Genomic DNA, 23,509 nt, shown 5'->3' on the forward strand with positions numbered 1-23,509 from the left:
CCATCGACCAAGCCGGCCGGTAGGATCTTTTAGCGAAGAGAGCCAGCAGAGAGCATGATGGTCAGTGACTACAGAAAAAGGGCGACCGTAAAGGTAAGGACAGAACTTCGCAACCGCGCAGACAACAGCAAGGCATTCTCGTTCCGTAATGGAATAGTTGCGCTCTGATGGTGCTAGGAGGCGGCTTGCATAAGCAATAACGCGATCCTGGCCACGCTGACACTGGGCTAAGACAGCACCTACGCCATGACCGCTGGCATCTGTACGCAATTCTGTAGGGGCATCACGGTCGAAGTGGGCGAGAATGGGTGGTGAGGTTAGAAGAGTGACGAGACGAGAGAAGGCGGCGGCCTCTCCAATACCCCACGAGAATTGTACGCCTTCAAAAGATTAGTTAGGGGTCTAGCAATTGTAGCAAAATCTGGAACAAAATGACGAAAGTACGCGCATAGCCCTACAAAACTTCGAACGTCTGCGGCTGTCTTCGGAACCGGAAACTCTCTGACAACGCGAGTTTTGTCGGGATCAGGCTGTACTCCGGAAGCGTCAACGAGATGGCCCAGAAGAGTAATTTGCCGGTGGGCAAAACGACATTTGGACGAGTTAAGTTGCAGCTTCGCCTTTCGAAATACATCAAGTATAGTTGTGAGACGTTCAAGGTGAGTGTCAAACGTTGATGAGAAGACGATGACGTCGTCGAGGTAGCAGAGGCATGTGGACCATTTGAAACCCTGGAGCAAGGAGTCCATCATACACTCGAAGGTGGCGGGGGCGTTGTATAATCCAAACGGCATTACCTTAAATTGGTATAGGCCATCAGGTGTGATGAACGCGGTTTTTTCTCTGTCCATATCGCCAACAGCAATCTGCCAGTATCCCAAACGAAGATCAATAGACGAGAAATAGGTGGAACCCTGCAGGCAGTCAAGGGCGTCGTCTATAAGTGGGAGCGGGTAGACGTCCTTCTTAGTAATGTTGTTCAGATGACGGTAGTCTACACAGAAGTGCCACGTGCCATCCTTCTTCTTAACCAACACCACAGGTGACGCCCAGGGACTCGAAGAAGGCTCAATGATGTTTTATCGAGCATTTTGTTGACTTCGTGTTGAATTACTCAGCGTTCCGACGCAGAAACTCGATACGGTCGTCGGTGAATAGGTGTGGCATCGCCAGTAAGAATCCGATGCTTGACCGCGAGCATCTGGCCTAAAGGGCGATCGTCGATGTTGAAAATATCTCGGTAGGACGATAATACTTGGCAAAGCTCTTCAGCCTGCGCCGAGGACAGGTCCGTCGCAACCATTTATTGATATTGGGATCGGCACCCGAGGCTGGCGTGAGGGGCCTGCTAAGCTCGCGAGAACCATCGGTCGATAACGCTGCCACATATTGGTCGCCGAGACAATCAACTGTGGCAAGGCAAATACCTTGCGGTAGAATTTGCTTTGCCAATCCAAAGTTACAGAGAGGCATGCGAGTGCGGTTCCCAGTAATATTAAGTATACTGTGAGGCACGGTAACGTCATACCTTATTGGAATGTCGGGCAGAGGAGTGACGAGGTACTCGCCATCAGGAACTGGTGGGAAAGACAACAGTTCTATGTAGGCTATTGACTTTGGCTGCAGGCGAAGAAAGCCGGTGGGACGTAAGCAGCAGTGGGGTGCGTCAGAAGGTTCTGCGAGCATTGCCAACTCAAGGCGAAGGGTACTGGAAGAGCAGTCAATAAGAGCAGAATGTGCGGAGAGAAAATCGAGGCCGAGAATGAGGTCGTGGGGGCAATGAGCAATTATGGTGAAGAGGACCGGAGTGTGGCGGCAGGCGATGCTGACGCGTGCCGTACAGATGCCGATGATAGGCACAGCACCGCCATCCGCAACGCGGACGGCGCATGCCGACGCTGGGGTGAGGAGCTTGTTCAGTCGTCGTCGGAAGGCAGCACTCCTAATTGAAAGATGTGCTCCTGTATTGATGATGAGTGCCGTGACAGGATAGCCATCAACGTCAAGAAGGTTTCGGTTCGTGGGTAATGTGATTAGAGGATTTGAGGGCAGGGTCGACAACGCAGCTTCACCTCCAGAAGCTGCAGTGCCTAGTTTTCCGGCTGGATCCGGGAGGCGATAGGCGGCGAAGAGAAGCGACGGGGTTGGCGTGAACGAGACTGATGGCGTCGAGGTGAGGGCGAGCGGCTGTACCGAAGGTTCGGAGCAGGAGCATCAGCGGCAGTGGATTCACGGCGGGTGGTATAGGGAACGGAAGCTCCAAAGGTGCGGGAATAAGCGGCGGCGTATGTCTGAGGAGGTGGTGGCCATCAGTTGCGACAGTGACGAGGCCGATGCGACATCAGTGGAAGCAGATCGGCCGGTCATCAGGGGTATGCCAATCGGACGGGTTGCGGCGAGATGTGGCGGAAAAGGACTGCCGAGGACGGGGAGGGCCGCTAGAGGACTGGGGAACGCTGGGTTGAGACGTGGAACACACGGAGTTCAGACCCACGTTCTCAAATTCCTGTCGGACGACAGCCTGGATCATTGCAATGATGGTTGCTAGCGGATCGGGAGGCGTCATGGAGAAAGCTGGCAAACAGGTGGCCTCGAGTTCGCGGCGAACAATACGGGTGACGTCGTCACAGCTGGTGGTCTGACGTGGTCGACCCCTCACATGTCGACATAGCAGCAGTGTTGGGTAGCCGCGTGATGTGGTGTGTAATACTGCGGCTCTTAGCTTGTTCAAGGCGACAGCATTGTTTGATGATGGCGTCGATAGTCGAGACGTTGCCGAAAACAAGCAAATTGAAAGCGTCGTCGGCGATGTCTCTTAGAATATGCGACACTTTATCGGCTTCGGACATAGCATCATCAGCTTTGCGGCATAGAGCCAAGACGTCGAGGATGTAGGAAATGTACGGCTCCGTAGATGACTGAACACGAGACGCAAGAGCCTTTCTCGTGGCAGCCTTGCGCCCAATGGGGTCGCCGAACAGTTCGCATAGCTTCTCTTTGAAATTGTCCCAACTGGTTATCTCGTCGTCATGCGTTTGGTGCCACATGCGTGGGGTGTCGCCGAGATAAAAGATGACATTGGCGAGCGTAATTGTTGGGTCTCACCTGTTATTAGCACTGGCGTGTTCATAGAGTTTGATCCAGTCGTCAACATCCTGGCCCTCCAGGCCAGAGAACACACCTGGGTCGCGATGTGGGGCGACCGTGACGATTGGAGCAGTGGGACAAGCCGAAGTCGTTGCAGAGGTTGGGCGCGTCACCGGGAGGCATGGTGACAAGCTCGGTGTGCTGACCACTTCCGAGTTCCGTGGTGAGGACGGGGATTGCTGACCTCCACCAGAATGTTGCGTGTGGAAAGACACAAACAGAAGAGATTATTTACAGGCTATTTACACTGGAGCCAGGCCGCCAGGCCGACACTCGCTCGCGCCAAGCGCACCGACCAACTTCATCGTTGTTCTTGTGGCGGCTCGTTTCTTGAGCATCGCTCGATGATATCGTAATAATATATTGCCCAAAACTCTTAATGTCCAATTTTTCATTTTGCCGGCTTCAGCATCAAAAATATTTCAGTGTAGATGTTTCCTGCCTCCTATTCTTCAAGTGGCCATTGCATGAAATGAACATTCTGATTAATCGAGGGACGAGTGTCTGCAACTGGCAGATCAAAGAAGGGGGCTTGGACCCATTCCATGGTTCCATCCACCTAGAAGTGTTTATTTTTAGCATCTTAGTTCGAATAGATCGCAGTGAGGAGGCATGTAATATTTTGTGGCTTTGCCCACCAAACTCACTTGCAAAGAGCAGATGACAGAGCTTGTGGTTGGGCAAGTAGGTATGTGCTACCTTGCGTTTTGGACATTCCGGTTCTAACGACTGTGAGAGAAATACTATGTTAGGACTCTACGTGTTATTTCCCCAATTGTCAAGAAACAGCTTTAAAAGTGGGAGAGCGAAATAGAATATGCCAAATTTCAGCATTTCTGTTCTGTATAATGTGGAACCATGTACTATTGTTGCTTTCCTGTATAGAACCTACATCCCTCCGCCTAGTAAACTTGCAAATAATTAGTTGTGGGGGCCCAGGGTTCAAGGTGGCCTGTTTATACTTCAATGACCATTCAGCTTTCTACTGCTTGGCATGGGTGGCTTGCAGACCAATAGTTTGTGCCTGTGTTGCTGAAAAGAGAAATGAAGTGACCATAAACATGTAAGCAAAAAGTGGTGAAGCAAAAATTGGTCCTTTAAATGAGTGAATCACAGTTACAGGTCAAGTGCCCAAAAACATATCTTATGAGGATTTTGGTCGTTGAGGCAACTTCCAGCAGTGGCACATTCTCTGTTGACTTGAGGTACCTCCAGAGGCAATAGGGCTCAAAGATGTGAACAAATTTGGGCTGCGTCTTGGAGGCTGTGGGTGGAAGAATAAGACAAAAACTGATTAGATTACTAAGTTGAAGCATGGATGAGCTTGTGATTCCTGGCTTGTTATGTTTGCATGCTACAGCCGCATATGCATCCCACGGAAACAAGACGAATTTCCAGATGGCACAGAGGCCCCGATTGCCTTTTACTCAAGAATCTTGTCCGCGGCCACACATAACGACTTACAGATTGACAAGGAGGCACTTGCTCTTGTGGCAGGCATAAAAATGTTCCATGACTATGTGTTTGGCGGCCCATTTCAGATTCACACGGATTACGAGCCGCTGCTCGAGCTGTTCATCCCTGACCACCAGACACCACAAATGCTTTCATCATGAATGTTGCGCTTGTCCATCTTTCTAAATTCATACCAGTACTCTATTTTCCACAAGCATGGACGATAGCTGGGCCACGCAGACGGCCTCAGCAGAATGCCTCTACTGTAACTGCACCACAATGACCCTGCAACAGCAGAAGTCATCATGCTGTTGGACATAATTCCTGAACCTTCACACTATGCTGCGGACATAGCCATATGTTCTGTGAGACATCGCACCCTTTCTCATGGAATGAACTGGGTGTGGAAGGTTTGGCCAAGGGGGAGACCGCTGGGAAGCCACAGTCCCAGCTGCACATTGATTTTTCTGGGCCGTTTTAAGAGCAGGCCTTCCTTATAGTAGTTGACTAGTACTCAAAATGGCTCAAGGTCATTCTAGAGTCATCGATGAAATCATTTACCATAATTGGCAGCCTGTGGAAGCTATTCGCAATGCATGGACTTCCAGACATGGTCACCTTCGATAACAGACCTCAGTTCACGTCCCTCAAATTCTTAAAACTTTCTTGATGCAATTATAATCCATCAGGTAACATCCACACCCTTTGACCCATCCCCAAAGCTGTTTTGCAGCATTCAAGGAACGTGGGCAAGACGACTGGCTTATTTCATGGTAGAACAACACGTAACTCAGCACACAGTTTCAGGATGTTCGCTGGCCAAACTTTTAATAGACCGCCAACTATCAACTATGCTACACTGGTTGCATCCAGAGTGGTCTCCATACAGGTCCTCCCGGCTGATGACAATACCTGTGTCTACCCCACGGATGTTCTGGCCTGAAGACTTTGTCTTCGTATGCAGCTGTGGTCAGGGCCCAACGTGGGTTGCAACAGTGATCTCAAGAGCCACAGGGCCGTTGCCACACGAGGTCACTCTACCGAACACCTGAGTACTTTGCCGCCATGTGGACCAGCTCCGGTTCCGGATTAATGCGCCTACCGCGACACCAGATCCGGCAAAAACGTAAAAGCAACCAGAGGTCCAGCCTGCCAAATGCCCCGCAACTGATGGGTCGAGCAGTGAGACTACAGAGCACAGCGAATCGGAAGAGCGACAACAAACAGTGGTGCCACCTTCAAATGGAACAACTGCACATCAGTCAGTATCGACTAAGGGACCAACGGAACCGGTCAGCCCATCATGCCAATCCATGGAACCACCGCCCACGGTTGACCCACCGTGTATGCACCATACGCAGCAAGTTCGAAATGCCATTTGGGAGACTATGTGTTTACCTAGGCTGATTGTTAAGTTATGTTGTGCTTAAGGGGGGACAAGTCTAATGTTTGCATGCTCCAGCCGCATCTACATAGTGCGAAAGCAAGATTGACGTTGGCAACACTGCGAAGCTGCTGCTCCCTGATGGTAGCAGAAAATAAAAGGCAACTGCAGCCCATGGGTTGCAGCTTTTGGTGTGCTCCGAATAACTGCATGGTACTGAATGCTTCCTTGACCCACGCAGCACATCACGTCTCACTAGGTGCACTGGACACAATGATGCTGCATGAAAATAAAGCACACACACATACACAACACTTTTTTGTGTATGCATTTCTTTCAATTGTGTCCTTGTGTATCCTGTGCTTATTATCATCATCATAATAATCATAATCAGCCTATACATGTCCCCTGCAGGACGAATGCCTCTCCCTGGGATCTCTAATTAACCCTGTCCGGCGCCAACTGATTCAAACTAGCAGCCGCAAATTTCCTAATTTCATCGCACCATCTAGTCTTCTGCCATCCCCTACTGTGCTTCCCTTCTCTTGGTACCCATTCTTTCACCCTAATGGCCCAAAGGTTATCTAGTCTGCGCATTACATGACCTGCCCAGCGCCATGTTTTTCTCTTAATGTCTATTAGAATATCGACTATACTCGTTTGCTCTCTGATCCAAACCGCTCTCTTTCTGTCTTTTAAAGTTATGCCTAGCATTCTTCGTTTCATTGCTCTTTCTGCAGTCCTTAACTTGTTCTCAAGCTTCTTTGTCCGTCTCCAAATCTCTGCCCCATATGTCACCACAGGTAAAATGCACTGATTGTATACTTTCCTTTTCAATGATAACGGTAAGCTCCCAGTCAGGAGAAATGATAGTTGGGCGAGTTGGTACGAATTCATAGTAAAATATTTAGCGCGCAGAATTGACAAGGACACAGTGAAAGGAGACACAGCGCTCGTGTGTTCCCCTTCACTGTGTCCTTGTCAACTGTGCGCGCTAAATATTTTACTATGAATTCCCAGTCAGGAGCTTGCGATGTCTGCCGTATGCGATCCAACCCATTTTTATTCTTCTGTGAATTTCCTTCTCATGGTCAGGGTTCCCTGTGATTAGTTGACCTAGGTAAACATATTCCTCCACAGACACTAGAGCCTGACTTGTAATCTTGAACTCTTGATGGAGGGTATAAGCGCGACTGAACGAGGACGTAGAAAGAAACAGATACACAGACACAGCGCTTGTGTCTGTGTATCTGTTTCTTTCTACGTCACGCTTATACCCTCTACCATGGATTCTAACCAACTAGCCCGCCAACGTGCTTGAACTCTTGTTCCCTTGCCAGGTTATTCATCATTATCGTTGTCTTCTGCATGTTAATCTTCAGCCCCACTCTTACACTCTCCCCGTTAAGGTCCTCAATCATTTGTTGTAACTCATCCGCAGTGTTGCTAAAGTGAAAAATGTCATTGGCAAACTGAAGGTTGCTGAGGTATTCGCCGTTGATCCTTACTCCTAAACCTTTCGAGGTAAATAGCTTGAATACTTCTTCCAAGCACGCAGTGAATAGCATTGGAGAGATTGTGTCTCCTTTTCTGACCCCTTTCTTTATAGGTATCTTCCTACTTGTCTAGAATTAAGGTGGCTGTGGAATCTCTGTAGATATTTTCCACGGTATTTACATAAGCGGTCTGTACTCCTTGATTACGCAATGCCTCTACGACTGCTGGTACCTCTACTGAATCAAATGCTTTTTCGTAATCTATGAAAGCCATATAGAGAGGCTTATTGTACTTTGCAGATTTCTCGATAGCCTGTTTAATGACATGGATGTGATCCCTTGTAGAGTAACCTTTGCTGAAGCCAGCCCCTTCCCTTGGTTGACTAAAGTTCAGTGTTGCCCTTAATTTATTGCAAATTTTTTATGAATATTTTATATAATACTGGGAGTAAGCTAATGGGCCTATAATTTTTCAATTCTTTAGCATCTCCCTATTTGTGGATTACTGTAATGTTTGCATTCTTCCAGTTTTATGGGACCCTTGCAGTCGATAGACATTTCGTATACAGAGCCGCCAGTTTTCCAAGCATTATGTCTCCTCCATATTTGATTAAATCCACTGTCATTACATCTTCTCCTGCCGCTCTTCCCCGTTTCATGTCTTGCAAGGCCCTTCTGACCTCATCGCTAGTTATAGGAGTTTCTGTATCCTGTTCATTACTGTTTCTAATTGAGGTATCCCGACTCCTATGGGTACTGTACAGGTAAGTATAGAATTCTTCCGCTGCTTTTACTATATCTTCCGAGATTCCTGATGATATTACCCTGCTTATCTTTCAGTGCATACGTCATGGTTTGTCCTATGCCAAGTTTCCTTCTCACTGATTTCAGGCTGCATCCATTTTTGACGGCTTCTTCACTCTTTCTCATGTTATAGTTTTGAATATCCCTTATTTTCACCTTGTTGATCAGTTTTGACAGTTCCGCGAATTCTATCTTATCTCTTGAGTTAGATACTTTCATTCTTTGTCGTTTCTTTATTAGGTCCTTTGTTACTTTGGAGCTTGCCTACTGGTTGCCTTGGTGCCTTGCCTCCCACTTCGATTGCTGCCTCTGAAGCCAGCCTCGTTACAGTTTCATTCATTACCTCTGTGTCATCATCATCATCTCTCTGTTCTAAAGCTGCATATTTGTTTGCAAGTAGTACCAGCCTAAATTTGTCTGCTTTTACCCTTACTGTCTGTAAATTGACCTGTTTCTTCTTCACGAATTTTACTCTTTCTCTGCTGAAATTGAGGTGAATCCTGGCCCTCATTAACCTATGATCACTACACTTTACCCTACCTATTACTTCTACATTCTGCACTATGCTGGGATTGGCAGAAAGTATGAAATCAATTTCATTTCTTGTTTCACCTAAGGGCTTTTCCAGGTCCATTTTATGTTGCTACGTGTCCTGAAAAAAGTGTTCATTATTCTCGGCTTATTCCTTTCTGCGCATTCTACCAGCATCTCACTTCTAGCGTTTCTAGAAGCGACACCGTAGTCGCCAATTGCCTGTTCACCCGCCTGCGTTTTCCCCGCTTTTGCATAAAAGTCCCCCATTACTACTGTATACCACGTTTGCACTTTTCTCATCGCTAATTCAACATCTTCATAATACTGATCTACTTCCTCATCGTCGTGACTGGACATTGGAGCGTAGGTTTGTACTATCTTTAATCTGTTCCTCTTATTGAGTTTGATTACGACCACTGCTACCCTCTCGTTGATGCTGTAGAATTCGTCGATGTTGCTCGCTATGTTCTTATGAATTAGGAATCCCACCCCATATTGCTTCTTATCTGGGATACCTCTATAGCAGAGGACATGACCGTTATTCAGCAATGTATAAGCCTCACCAGTTCTTCTAATCTCACTAAGGCCGATGATATCCCAAACAATGTCTGATAGTTCCTCAAAGAGTCCTACTAAGCTAGCCTGACACGACAGAGTTCGGCTGTTGAAGGTTGACAGGTCAGTTTCCATTGGCAGCCTGTCCGGACCCAGAGATTCTTAGCACCTCTGCTGCGTTGCAAGTCTGATCGCCGCCTTGGTCAGGTGCTCCGCAGCTGCTGGGGACTGAGGGCCATTGGTTCATTGAGGAGATCATTTCATCTGGGAGGTTGTGGCCGAATACTGCACCAGGGAGGCCAATTCCTGTTCTGGTGAGGAAGTGTCTTTGTTCAAGCTTGACTTTCTTTCTTTGTCTTCAAGCTTGTCCTTTCCTGGTGAGGAGTGTTTTTGCTGTGCTTAGTCAAGTCTCAATTAGATGAGAATTATTTTCGTATTATGATACTAAATATGCTAACTCATTTTATTGTGTCTCAAGGGCAAATAATTTAAATGTAATGCTATAGGTACATTAGGCACTAACATGCAGTGAATTAGGCATAAAATTCATGTTGAATGCAAGGGGCTTTTGTATTGTAGTGTACTCATTAATGCAAAAACATGCAAGAGTATTTTTTTTCTAATACTGCTCTCCCTGGTAGAAATTTCAGCAATGTACACCTGTGAGCAAAAGTATACAGACCATGGCCTCACCGAAAAAGCTCAATTTCTTTGTAATTGAGATGCACGACCTGAAATTGATGAGAGCACTAGGAAGTTCACAATGTCAAACGTGGACTCCAGTCCTCAATTTCAAGTTACATTCGTAGGCGGAGAAGAACACAGGCATTACCACAGAATTCCTGACCCACATAATATTGCTCACGGGTATACATGGCAAAAAAAAAAGCGCCTCATTTTCAACAAAATGTAAGTGAAATAAACAGTTTTTGAGGATGTCACTGGAATTCACATTTTACACTTTTTGAAACATGGTGCCATCACTGTAGACATGCTAAATCGAGTGATGACTGTATCAGTCTAACAGCTTTAGGAAATGACTAGAGGAATATGTTTTATTTGACTGGCATGCAAAGTGATTAAAAGTTCAAAAAGGAAAAGCAATGCATTTTTACTCACCAATGAGCATGTCCATGGGCTGCAAATTTAATCCACTTTCAAGGGTAGTCTTGAAGCAGACTGCGCTCACTTCCAGCAATAAATTTTCATGTTACACCTTTAATGATGGCACATATAAATGCCAGAAAAAGAACGTTTCTTTTCAATTTAAATGTGCAAAGCACATTGAGAATAAGCATAATCAACGCAAGAAATATACATATTTTATGGAAACTTTTTTAGCAATAGGGGGGAACAAATGGTAGAACACTGGAAGTGGGCTTCACTCCAAGCCACCTATGGTGTCAGTTTTTGTACACACAGCTCTTGTCATATGTAGACTAAGTGTACATTTTGTTTGTTTTACATCACATGTGTGACACCACTGCCATGAGAGATCTTGCATCGGTCTGTATCCTCCGATTGCTTTAAATATAAAGCCAGTTGGATCCCAAACTACTTCTTCCTCTTCCTGTGTTACAGCTCTACACCAACAAATTACACTTGCTGCCTGTCATTCAGTGTTGGTAGAAGACATTTAATCAAGAACTTTGTACTCAATACTGAAATTCAGCAAGCAAAAAACGTTTTCTGGTATGTTGCCTGTAGGCAACACTGGTCAATAAATGGCTAATAGTACCTTTCTCCAAGCAAGACATCACAACGTTGCAGATCACAATTTAACGATAGAAGCTATGCAGCCGTTATGCCAGTGAACTGCCCAACTGGAAAACTTCCTCTCTTAGAGACAGCACATTCCCTCAGTGGCAGCAGCTAGTGAAAGCCAGATGCATAAACTGGCCGAGATACTAATGCTATCAAAAAAAAAAAACTTTTAAAATGAACTTGTATGATGCCATTCATAGGAAATTACCACCCACTTCACATCATGCAAACATTACTGTCATACATTTTGAATAAATATACCAGCCCGAAATGTAATTGGTACTAATGGTCTGCTGGATATCATACGTCAGTGGTATCTCAAAACATTAACTTAAGCACTCAAACACAGAATTTAGAGGGACTCTAAAATGATTTTGACAAATTTGTACAAACATACTCAGTCCTTAGGGTAGGTCCTTCTGATTGTTAAGTAACACATTTAAGTGCTCTGAATAAAGCATGTAATTCATTAGAGGGTTTTAAAAATGTGTATCGCTACCGATTGCAGTGGCGCCACTCCCCCAATTTTTCAGCTGCCCCATTACGATCTACATAGATGGTGCACGATGTCAGTTGGGCGAACTATCCGACTGGTTACCCAGGTAGTGTCATCGATAGCTTTTCCAACTTTATGATGAACAAATGTTTTTGTAATAGTTGAAGTGTTGGTTAATTTGTTTCTATAAAAAAAGTGTAAAAGAAAGAGAATACACGACAATTTATCACTACGAACAAGAGCTTCAGGCACACAGCAAGAGTCATCTTCTTGCGTTAAAATGTGTTCCGTCTTGATGTGAGCTGCGAGGTCAATGTTGCTTTCGAGGTTTCTTCTTGTGAGAACAATGAATTGCCCTTATTGCTTGTGGGCTGCCAACGTTGCGATTGATGACATGTCAAGCTGCGACATCGTGTCCTTTTGCAAGGCAACAGGCGAGCAGAGTGGCTGCAATGCATCAAGCTGCCGGTATTCAATCAGCGGGAGAATCTACGTATTTGTTGCCGTCACTTCACGCCGGAGGATTATGACCACAACGGAAAGCTTTAGCTTGTCTGGTATTCTGGTAATTGCAGCCGGACTGGGCATCTTTCCAGATGGGTGGAGATGCCAATGTTAGCGGCCTGCAGGGTGCAGCCACCTTGTGGCAAAGATCTCAATGAGACAAACACAGAGTTAATATAGAAGTAATCAAGTGTCTTCTACTTTGCTGCTGGTGTAAATTTTCAGCAGCAGTGTAATCGTGAACTCATTGTCTTATTAAATGTTGAAAATGTTTTAAACTTGGTTACAGTAATATTAGCTCTGCAATTGGCTGGTGAAGCTCTGTGCAGGCAACTCACATAAACGCTAAATCCCCTTCATCACAGTTCTAGCAGTATGGAGGGGCTCTACGCCTCTGCCCATCCGTCAAAATGCCCAGCTCGCCTGCATTTACCAGAATACCGGACATGTTGGGGGCTGTGACAGAACGCTCGCAACGCACACTGCTCGGATAGCTCTGACTGAGGACTGATGGCCAATGGCTAGCGGAGAGGTTGGAAAGGCTTCGCGCGCTGGCTCCAAGACACTCGAAATAGACGACACAACACATCATGACGTAGAGCCAGTGAAGGTGGAGCTTAGCCCCAATCTCTCAGCAAACAAGTTGTGGAGAAAAAGCATGGCTAGAGAGGAGGGTAACTTGTGAGACGTTTCACTTAATTTGTGTCGTGAATGTTTCACTGTAGTTATACCCTACTTATCTACAAAATTTGTCCACACTATTTCAGCCACCCTTTAATAATGATAAAAGTAAAGATTTTTCAAAATGACCTGTTAAGTATGGTTCTCACTTACTATTTAAAAAACAATTTGAGCACGTCGAGAGGCCCTAGCTGAAAAAATGGAAAATTATCCTTTGTTGGGCAACAAAATTATCTAGTACAACACTTTTGCTTGATAGTATCATAAAGGCGGTTATTTAATTACACCATGAAGGAAGTACAGCTGCTCAATGTGATCAGGGAGCAGCACCACCATCCTGCATGTCACAATTCCTTCAGACACCGAAAAGAGCTGCTCCCTTGACACACTAGTGTCTGGTGTTGGTAGGTATCTCTTCGCAAGCAGAGCCAACAGTGGGCACCAAGCTTACACCGCACCTCGTATGATAGTATTCCTCTTTTTTTTTGGCACGAGGGCCAGGGAAGGCCAAAGAGCACAAAGCAATGGTATGATGTAGTTGATGGCGTGGTCAGTGACAAACGGTATACCGGGTGTTTCAGCGAACACTTTCACAATTTTGTTAAAATTTGCCTGTGGCAGGTGATAGCACAATTCTAGTTCATGGGCTGGTCTATTCAAAGAGGCGGACATTACTTACACAAAAAATCGAAATTCACAGCAGACTAACTAAACAAAATCACAAAATGAGAATTTGAACTATTACCTTATGGTACATATCGGAAATGACAAATTACAGTCAGGGAATTCATAAGGTAGATCCACTCGGAGTGAATTCAGAGGATGACAATATTTTAGAGATATTAATTCCTGAACTTGGCGGATAAATGCATCGGCATTTCAGTTATGTTTGTGCTTCAATGCATAACAACAGGGCATTTTTACCATAAGTTTGATGGCTTGTATCTCATAAATGGTGTCAGTGTCATCCACACAATTCTTTTCAAGTGGATATGCCTTCCAGTCTCACCCGCTAGAATTTATAAATTGAAATATGTGTCATGAGGTAATTAGTTAAAAACTTAATTAATGCATTTGTCTTACTCGATTATGCATTTCAATTTTTTGTGTAAGTACTATGTCCACCTCTTCAAGTAGGCCAGCCCATGAACTAGAACTGTGCTATCTGCAGTGGTGATCCAATTGCGCTATTTGCGCCATTTTGCTACAATTCCGACTTGCCTGCTCCTGGCTGTGCCCACTCAAGTGCCATTTGCACCAAATGTGCAGAAGTGCAACATTTTCATGTTTTCATGGCATTGCAATGTGTTGTGGGGTTATGCAACTACAGTCGACTGATTTTCCAGATGCCCAATAATTCCAACGCCTTCACGGCACCGTGAACGCCCACATATTTCGTCCCACAATTTGGGAAATAATATCGTGAGACAGGTGTCATCCAGGAGATTCATTTCAAGTGGACATGTCGTGCAAACTCACTGGTTACTGTTAGAAAATGGCAATATGTACCGTAAACTAATTAACTAGGAACTAGTAAATGTGTGTTATTTAGCTGGCTATGTGTTTTGAGTTCTTGTGCTAGTAATGTCCACCTCTTCAAATTATCTTACTCAAAGACAAGAATTACTCTATCTACCACAAGATACTTTTAAAACTTCCATAAGACATAAAAACAATCCCCTTGTATACAGGGTGTCCCACGTAACTTTAGCCAAACTTTAAAAATATGCAAATGCAACGTAGCTGGACAGAACCAAGGTAATGTTGTTTGTTGTCACTTGGAGATACTCAGATTATTTTTTTAATTCTACCTAATTACATAATTCATCCTAATTATTCAACTTCTCAAATATTATAGTTAGATGAAAAGTGTAAACGAGAAAATTGTAGAGCAACATGAAAAACTCCCCTTACAGCTTTCTGTTGCTCAATACCTGCTACATAAAAGTGTTTTTCGGAGTGTGAAAGGCACTTTGCACTCGAGGCACTTTGCGAATACACGCAAAGTGCCTCGAGCGGCGAGTCGCGCGATAATTTTGAGTGCATTTGTAGGCTTCTTTCACGCTCAGAAAAACATTTTTATATAGCACGTACTGAGCAGCACAAAACAGTATCGGGGAATTTTCATGTCACTCAACAATTTTCACATTGACACGACGTGGTACCTGGGGAATGTTTCTTTCTGATGTATGAAACTGGAAGTTCCATCAATATGCCCCCCCCCCCCCCTTGAGGGGGCAAACAGGGAGTGCAGGAAAATTAATAATATTCAGCAGGCATGCCTGCTGCATGTTATTATAGCATGAGCTATAATAACATGCTATAACGGCTGGCATGCCTGCTATAAATAGCAGGCATGCCAGCCGCCCACCACAGAGCTCAACAAGGGGACACGACAGGACTTGAAGTAGTCAGTTCTGATCACGCCAGCGGTACATGCCCACTTTAACCCAATATAATTAATCTAGGTTGGTTATGTCACACAAGGTAACCCTTGCCGCCTGGAAAATCTGAAGTGGTGAAAGGAAGTGAAGAAAAGACGGGAAAGATTGAAAGCGAGATAAATATAACAAAGATTAGAGAGAAGGACAGGAAAAGGCAACTACTGATTTCCCCTGGGCGGGTCAGTTCAGAGGTGCCGTCTACATGAAGCCAAGGCCAAAGGGGTGTGTTGCCTCTGCTGAGGAGCTTTAATGTTCCAAACACACAGCAATGGCTCAACCCCCAGGATGACCTTTTCCCCAGATACAGCTAAGCCACATAAAAGTTAAATGCGGGAGAGTTTGATCCCTATGTGCACGAGTCTATGGTGTCGCAACACATCAAACACATCTCACATATATCTTTTTGGCCCAAAATTTCATCATGCACATATCTTTCGACCTGTGCTTGTGGCAGTGAAAATTGCTGCTGGTTGATGAGTTTATCAAAGTTTTGCCATGGTGCTGAGGTGGAAGGAGCCCCTTCAGCTTTTGCTGTTGAGGACATATCTGGCTTCCTTTGTGTTGAAATTTTCCTTGCTTCTTCTAAAGTCAGGTTTTTAATCCAGTTTGCCAATGAAGCATCCTGGTGGTACTCAACTACTTTAGAACAAGGGTCTAAAAATGTTGCCAAGCTTGCTACTTGGTCAAATTTGTAGTTTGCAAACTGTGTTTTTAGGCACTTAGCCAGATTAGTAGCAGAAACACAGGTTTCCACTTAGCAGCTTCTGTTGTCCAGATGCATGAAGAGGCAGTGCAGTGTGGGTACTTGTGCTGACAATGTTGGGTAGCCATAAACACCAGCAGGGGTCCCGTGAACGTGTCTCCTTACTTTTGATATGCTTCACTGCATGGCAAATATGTATCCCCAAAATACAGTCTGGATGCTCTGCCGCACAACACAACTGTGCTAGAGTGAAGCTGATTTACTGACAAAATCAATTTTTAGGGGTTCAAATATTTCGAACAGTAAAAGTATATTTCAAATTTAATTGAATACTAAACGATTCAAAGAGTTGAATATTTCCACACCACTTAAAGTTCATGTAAAGAAAAAAAACACTGCGACTTTTTAGACCCAGACTAAACCTGATATGCTGCACCACAAGTTTTAGCAAATTAAAACGCTCACCGATCCAAATATGGAGAGTCCATCATGACCACCGAGCGCATAAATGTGGCCGTCAAAAGCAACAACTCCAGCTGCACTGCGATGCTTGGACATGCTCGTTACCATAGTCCACCTGTCAAAGATCCATGGTTAGAATAATTCAATACAAGCCCTACATCAGTCAATGCATACATATAAATATCTGTAACCAATGCTTTCATGGAACACAATGAATGGCAAACAAAAAGTGAGATGTTGCTATGCTATATACAATGCTAAAAAGAAACTGTGGATCCTCCTAGTTAAAAAAAAGAGACGCAAGACACCTTATTTTTCAATAAATCTTATTCAAAGTCATCAATAAACGATGAAAAAAAGCCTAACAAACTTGCAGTGATTAACTAAGGCTAGGACAATAAAATTAGTAAGCATTACTCTGCTCAGCTCTGGACCTCATGGTGACACCTATTCTACACACATAGTGAATGTATATTATGGTGCTTACCCCACGAGGCAAAGGTCACCATGCAAAAAATTTGAAGCTATACTAGCACCTACAGGTATTTTCAATATGTCATTTGCTGCTCCAGCTAGTTCGCAGGTAATGACTGCCTGTGTTTTTGTCTTTTCTTTTTGAACACATGCAACTGTTTGCAGGCATGACAAGGCAAGAGAGAAGGTTGGTTTCAGTACCCCAACATGTGCATGAAACAGAAACTCTGCTATGAAGCTTCACTTTGAGCACTGTCCCTAAATCCATTATCAGTAACAAAACTGGATAAGAAACTGAGCATGTGCTGGTGGGCGAGTTGGTTATGCATGATTACAACGAAGGCGCCAAATAAAACAACAGACGAAGGAAGGAGACACGAGACAACCACGTAAGCGCCTCGCCTACGTGGTTGTCTCGTGTCTCCTTCCTTCGTCTGTTGTTTCATTTGGCGCCTTCATTGTAATCATGGATGAGAAAGCTATATGACAGGAAACTGCTTCCTGATGGCTTTAATATGGCAGAAATTTGGTAGAGCTTCTTCATGGTCATAAAAGTGTATAAGTTTTTTTTAATGCAAATGATTTTATTGCGAAGCAATACTACTTTAGGTCGCACTTCAGCCCGTTCCGTGGCGAGGCAGTGGTAGGCACCATTGACCTTTAGCGTGACCTCACTGGGTGACGTCACACCACGTGACCTAGAGTGACGTCACACCAGCTGTGTAAAAACGGGGCCCCATCTCACGCCGTCGCGAGGCGAGGCGGTAGCCACCAACGGCGGCCTAACTCCCGCTCCTCTCACCAGGGGCGCTACGGTCGGTGTGACGTCACACCAGCTGTGTAAAAACGGGGTCCCATCTCACGCCGTCGCGAGGCGAGGCGGTAGCTACCAACGGCGGCCTGACTCCCGCTCCTCTCACCAGGGGTGCTACGGTCACTATTGTTTCGCAATCACCAGGCTTAACCAAGCTAAGCCACGGCCGTTTTTTTTACATACAGTCGAACCTACTCATAACAATATTCAAGTGCCACGAAAATTCCATCATTATAACTAATAATTGTTATAACCGGGTAGCACGAAAAAATCAAAATAAGGGGATGGCAGAGCTGATGTGAGAAAACTATAACAGCAGGGAGGTCAGCGCCCGTTTCCAGCACCTTCTTCCATCCGACTGCTGATTGTGTTCACTCGTTTAACTGCTTCCTGGGAGCGCCGATCACGTGTAACAAGCCGCGGCTGTCGGCGTTACAGAATGGCACTGCTATAACAACTTCAAAGAGGGATGACAGGCAGCATGTGACATGCGAGCAATGCTGAGACATCGCTTTGGTGGCCTCAAAAGGGGCCTTTTAAAAATTTCGAGAAGGCTGTCGCAGCAGCCTGTCAGCTTGAGAAATCCAGAAGAAATGCTGAGGTGAGATCGCCACAAGCATCTCGCCATGCACTTCTCACTGGCTTGCACAAGAAAACTCTATGTCCGTCAGCCTTGTATGCTTTACGCGAAGCTTGCCTACATCCTCCAAGATATCCAGGTGCTCCACATAGTGCAGCGGAAGGTTCCTCGCAAAAACGAAACCCCGGAGGGACTGAATCATCTGCCGGGCCTCCTGCGAGGACAAAGTTGAGGCAGCCTGCACTACCGCGTCATCGCTACTGTCATCGCCGTTGCTATCTGACGCAAGCAGGTTCGCGACGATCACTTTATCGGTTAGAAGCACTGAGTTTTCAAATCTATCGCTGTGCACTATCTTTTCACCGGCCATGTCGTGCATTGCCGATGATCAGCGGGCTGATCAGTCATCTTCCGTTTCGGTGGGAGAAACCACGTGGACAGGAACTATTTCGACATAAACAACAATGACCAACATGAGCGATTAAGCTGTTTTCAGAACTGCGCTTAAAAAGCCCCTGAAACGGTTCGGACAAATTTTGCAGACATGTAAGATACATAAGTTAATCATTCGCACGACAACTTGTGTGAAGCGTCTCATATTAAGAGAGCGATGGACAATTACAAGTTACCCTCCTCCATAGCCATGCATTTTCTCCTCAACTTGTTCTCCGAGTGATCAGGGCTAAGCTCTGCCTTCACTGTCTCTGCGTCATGATGGCACATCGTGCCGTCTACTTCCGGTTACTGCTACTGTGTTTGGTTGAACTCTGTGCCACCAGGTGGCTGCACCGTGAACATAATTCACGTTTGCGCTTCTGCTCATCCGTGAAACAGCAAAGTAAAGCGGCCAGGCCCTGCCCCCTCGCTTGCGTTTACCCGAATACCAGACTCGCAAAACGCTATTGTGGTAGTAATCCTCCTGTGTAAAGGGACGGCCGATAACACGAAAAATCGTTTCAAGGTCCCTTTATGAGGAGCCAGCGAGCAACATGTGAGCAACCTGCAAGCAGCGCAGTTGGCACAGTCCATTCGTGTTTTCGAGGGTGGGGCGGCGTAGAGCTGTGTGCGCAGCCGAGCTGTGCGCACAGTCCATTCATGTTCGAAGGGGGGGAAGGGCGACAGAAGAGAGACGCGCGGAGATGGCTAGAAAATGAGCGCGCGGTGGCTGTTGTAGCAGTGGCCCATCGTGCAGCAACTTGAATTTCTCTCTCTTCTTTTTTTTCTTTTCAATGATTTCGCATTTCACTACCGTTCGGCTCGGACACCCAGCAGCCAAAGTTAATTGTAATAACCGATAATGCGGCATCAGGGCATTGTAGTAAGTGGGTTACATGATCATGGAAAACATACAAAAGTTGACGGTGCAGCAGCTTCTCATTGTTATAACTGGGTTTGACTGTAGTGACATCGCTTTATAAAAAAAGCAAAACCAAATGCACTCACTCATTTTTTTCAGGGTTGTAGCATTCCACTGTGTTTAACGAGGATACTCCATCATAACCACCACACACATACAGCTTGTCATGAAGCACAGCTGCACCCACAGCACTGCACAAAATAGCAAATACACATTTAGCTGCATGCAAAACAGCAGATGAAGATGAGGGCCCATGTATTAGTAGTTTACTCCAGAACCTTAGTAAAGTAGCCTCTACACAGAAGAAACAATTGGAGTAAAAATTTTGTTGCAAGTACACAGAGTATTTGTTACAACAGTAAGTAAATTTTTCTAAATTTCCTCAAGCAGTGGAACTGAGCTTAACATAAGAAAGCAGAATGTATGAAAGGCACGACGACGAAAAATACTGAGGCAGCACTGCGATCGAAGTGGATTGGGCTGCATCAAGGTCATGCAGTTGGAAACTGCTTGCGATACTTCTCGGAGGGGCCATTCGTAGTACTTTGTGCGCTGGTACAGTAGGCTGGGTGCCGTAAGGTTCTCAAGCCCTTATGTGCGATTCTGTAACCTAACAGCTAAAGCTCATGACTCATATCATAAAACCATGTAAAGGTATCTATGTATTTATTTACAGTACCTTCAGGGCCCAGAAGGGCATTACAGAAGGGGTGGGTACAATAATAATACAAAAAAATACCACACGTTCAAACAATTATTAGTATTTAGGTGATTAACTCAAAACATAATCAGTTATTGCAATCTTCAACGATGATGCCTCCTCGATGCAGGCGATGGAAGGGGGAAGGCGGTTCCACTCGGCACTGGTTTTTGGCAGAAATGAATCAGAGAAAACATTTGTGTGACAGAAAGGAATGAACACTTTAAACCTATGATCAAGACGCGACGACAGGTACGAAGGCTCTGAAATAAATTCTTGTTTAAGCGAGTTATTTTGGTAAAAAATTTTTTGAAGAAGGCAGAGACGGGAAATTTTTCTTCAAAGCTGCAAATTAATAAGGCCAAGGTTTGACTTCATTAAGGAAACGCTAGCTGTGCGGGAATAATTTGAAAGGATGAGATGTGCTGACCTGTTCTGAACTGACTCAATGGTATCTACTAATGTTTTTTAACCAGGGTTTCAGACAGATGACGCATACTAGCTTTGGTCTAATTAGTGTTTTGTAGAGCAGTAACTTCAAATGGGGTGGGGCTTTTGCAAAATTCCTGCGAATGTAGCCAAGAGATGTGTTTCCATTGTTCGTGATATGATTGATGTGCGCATGCCACAAAACGATATTGTTTAGTTGGATTCCAAGATATTTATAGGAAGTCACATGCTCAAGGTTGGTTTTATTGATAATATAGCTGAAAGGAGTTGGTGAGTTTGAACGACACGAGACAGACATAGTTTTGCATTTAGTCGGATTTAAGAACATTAGCCATTGTGAGCACTACCTTGAAATGTTATCTAGATCTGTCTGAAGCATAAAGTTATCATGCTGATTAGTTATTTACCGGTACAGAATGCAATCGTCGGAAAAAAGTTTAATAGACATTAACTACAGCAGGCAAGTCGTTTATATACATTAGGAATAATAATGGCCCCAAGACTGAGCCTTGAGGAACACCTGATTTCATGGCACAGTGCGGGGGTGCAGAATCGTTAGCTGTTACAAACTGGTTACGGTTGTTTAGAAAACATTCTATCCATTTCAGAATGTTAGGGTCAATATTAAGAGTACTAAGTTTAAGAAGCAGTAAGTGATGAGACACCTAGTCAAATGCTTTCGCAAAATCTAGAAAGTCAATCTAGATAGTCAATGACTTGGCTTTTGTCTAAAGAAGAAGAAATGTTGTGTATAAACGATATTAGTTGCGTTTCGCAGGAGCAGTTTTTGCGAAACCCATGCTGAAATGAAGTGAAGAGTTGGATTCAAGAAATGAGGCAAGATTGGAATATATGACGTATTCAAGGATTTTGCAAGGCACGCTGGTAAGTGAAATGGGTCTGTAATTGAGAGGAGAATAAAAAAAAAATTATGGGGTTCCGTGGCAACAGCCCCTTCCCACGCGTGTTATGCTTCACTGCAATACTTTTGCGTATGCTTCACCAAGTAACATTTCTGTACAGAGGCGAAGCTGACTTTCGGGAACCGGCATTATGCAACGCACCGTGTTTTCCAAGTTTCTAAGCAAATCACGAGGACCACAAAGGCGGTGTCCGTGCTATTGCTGACAGCAGCTAATTCTTTCAATAAAAAACTTGGCACCCATCGACAAGAAGCTTCATGGCGAACGTCGAAGCAGCTAGGCCTAGCGTTCCCTCAGTGGTGGCAACGGCTGCCAGCGGATCTGCGTGCGATAGCGCCGGTTCGAGGTGGCAAAGTAATCAAAACGGCAGCGGTGGTGCCTTTGATTATTGCCGTTTCGGGCCTGCGGTCACGGCAAAACGTCCGGAAAATCGGACGGCGAAGAGTTCTTGCATCCGAAATTTCACACGTTCTGATACGCTGACTATGGGGTACGTAGCGGTGCCGTGAAGCCATCCAAATTATCGGAAATCCGGAAAGTAGGTCGTTGACTGTACACTGGCAACTCCTCCAGCCGACGACAGGGCGTCAAAGACGATTCATTAGGATTCCTGTCTGTTGCTCGAGCCAGCATTACCACAACTTTCGACCCTTTCAATAAAATTGCTGCTAATTTTCCCTGATAGAGGCCCAAATTCCCTGAGTTTTCCCTGACTTTTTCCAGACTACTCAAAATCCCTGAGAATTCCCGGTTTTCCCGTTTGGTAGACACCCTGCCTGTATCACTGGTAGAGTCGTATTTTGGGTGCAACTGGCAAGGAATCAAAAACACTAAACAAATTACAAAAAAACTACCATACGTTTTTACTGCTTTAACGCAATCCACATTTCACATTTACACATTTTTAACCTATTTTATAGGGAATGCTCCGTCACTAATCTTTGTACAGGGTATCATGCTGTTGAAACAAACAAACAAGTTCATGCATGCACGTACTTCATGCACACAAAACACATGCGCACACTAGGTATTTTGCTATTTCTATCGGCCAAGCTTATTGTGCAAAAAAAGAAGAAAAGAAACAACACAGACTTTAAGGGGGGATTTTCAGATTTTTTCTTTTTTCGCAATCCACAGACCTCTGTTTATCTCGTGGTGAAATATTATAACAAAACTCGTGGTATAAATAGAGAAAAAAGCAGTTTCCTAGAGCACTGTCATCAAAAATATGCAACAGAATTAGGCTTCGGAAAGCTCCATCACACCGTGGATTGCTCGGCTATCCGTTGACGCAGTGCCACTATCTTGGTATCATTGTAAAGTGGAGATATCGGAGCTCAAGATAGCTGCAGCGACATGTTTCTCCACCGAAAAATAAACCAGCTAATGGGAGTGAAAAAAAGGCAAAAGCGGCATTGCGATTGGGCGCAGTAGCCACATGGTGCATAGGGCACGCTCCTATTGGCTGCTGTAGAATTGAATTGCTGACAAACCTCTCTCACACGTGTTTGTGCAGCAGCGAGCTACGCATTCTGATCAATGTGATTGACGATCGTGGCAGCTTAATGTACGTGTTCTGTGATGAGCCCCAAAGGAAGAAAGTTCCGAACGGCCTACACGTACGGAAGACCATGAAAGGCGTGAAACAGCGGGAGAAAACTACTCGTAGAAGCGGATGCCACCAACCTTGCCAACGAGGCACGACCAGCGCATGTGGGTGACCGAGAAAGCACGTCTGCATGCAGTGCTGATGACACGACCACGGGCTATGGTGACGTCACC

General features: G+C 45.0%; 1 protein-coding gene across 6 annotated transcripts in view; it reads right to left on the reverse strand.

The window, feature by feature from the left end:
- Window positions 1–23,509, reverse strand: part of KLHL18 (Kelch like family member 18) — a 68,735-nt gene that overhangs the window by 13,869 nt on the left and 31,357 nt on the right. For 4 of the 6 annotated variants that reach the window (XM_075700957.1, XM_075700983.1, XM_075700938.1 and 1 more), the window contains 2 exons: window positions 19,741–19,845; window positions 16,433–16,544 (listed from right to left, as the gene is read on the reverse strand). In XM_075700957.1, the coding sequence (XP_075557072.1) occupies window positions 16,433–16,544; window positions 19,741–19,845 (217 nt within the window). Of the gene's footprint in view, window positions 1–2,204; window positions 4,412–11,977; window positions 12,083–16,432; window positions 16,545–19,740; window positions 19,846–23,509 lie in introns of those variants that run through there. The other 2 variants (XM_075700966.1, XM_075700972.1) reach the window with 2 other exon arrangements.

The sequence above is a fragment of the Dermacentor variabilis genome, chromosome 1, assembly GCF_050947875.1.
Source record: "Dermacentor variabilis isolate Ectoservices chromosome 1, ASM5094787v1, whole genome shotgun sequence".
NCBI classification, from domain to species: domain Eukaryota; kingdom Metazoa; phylum Arthropoda; class Arachnida; order Ixodida; family Ixodidae; genus Dermacentor; species Dermacentor variabilis.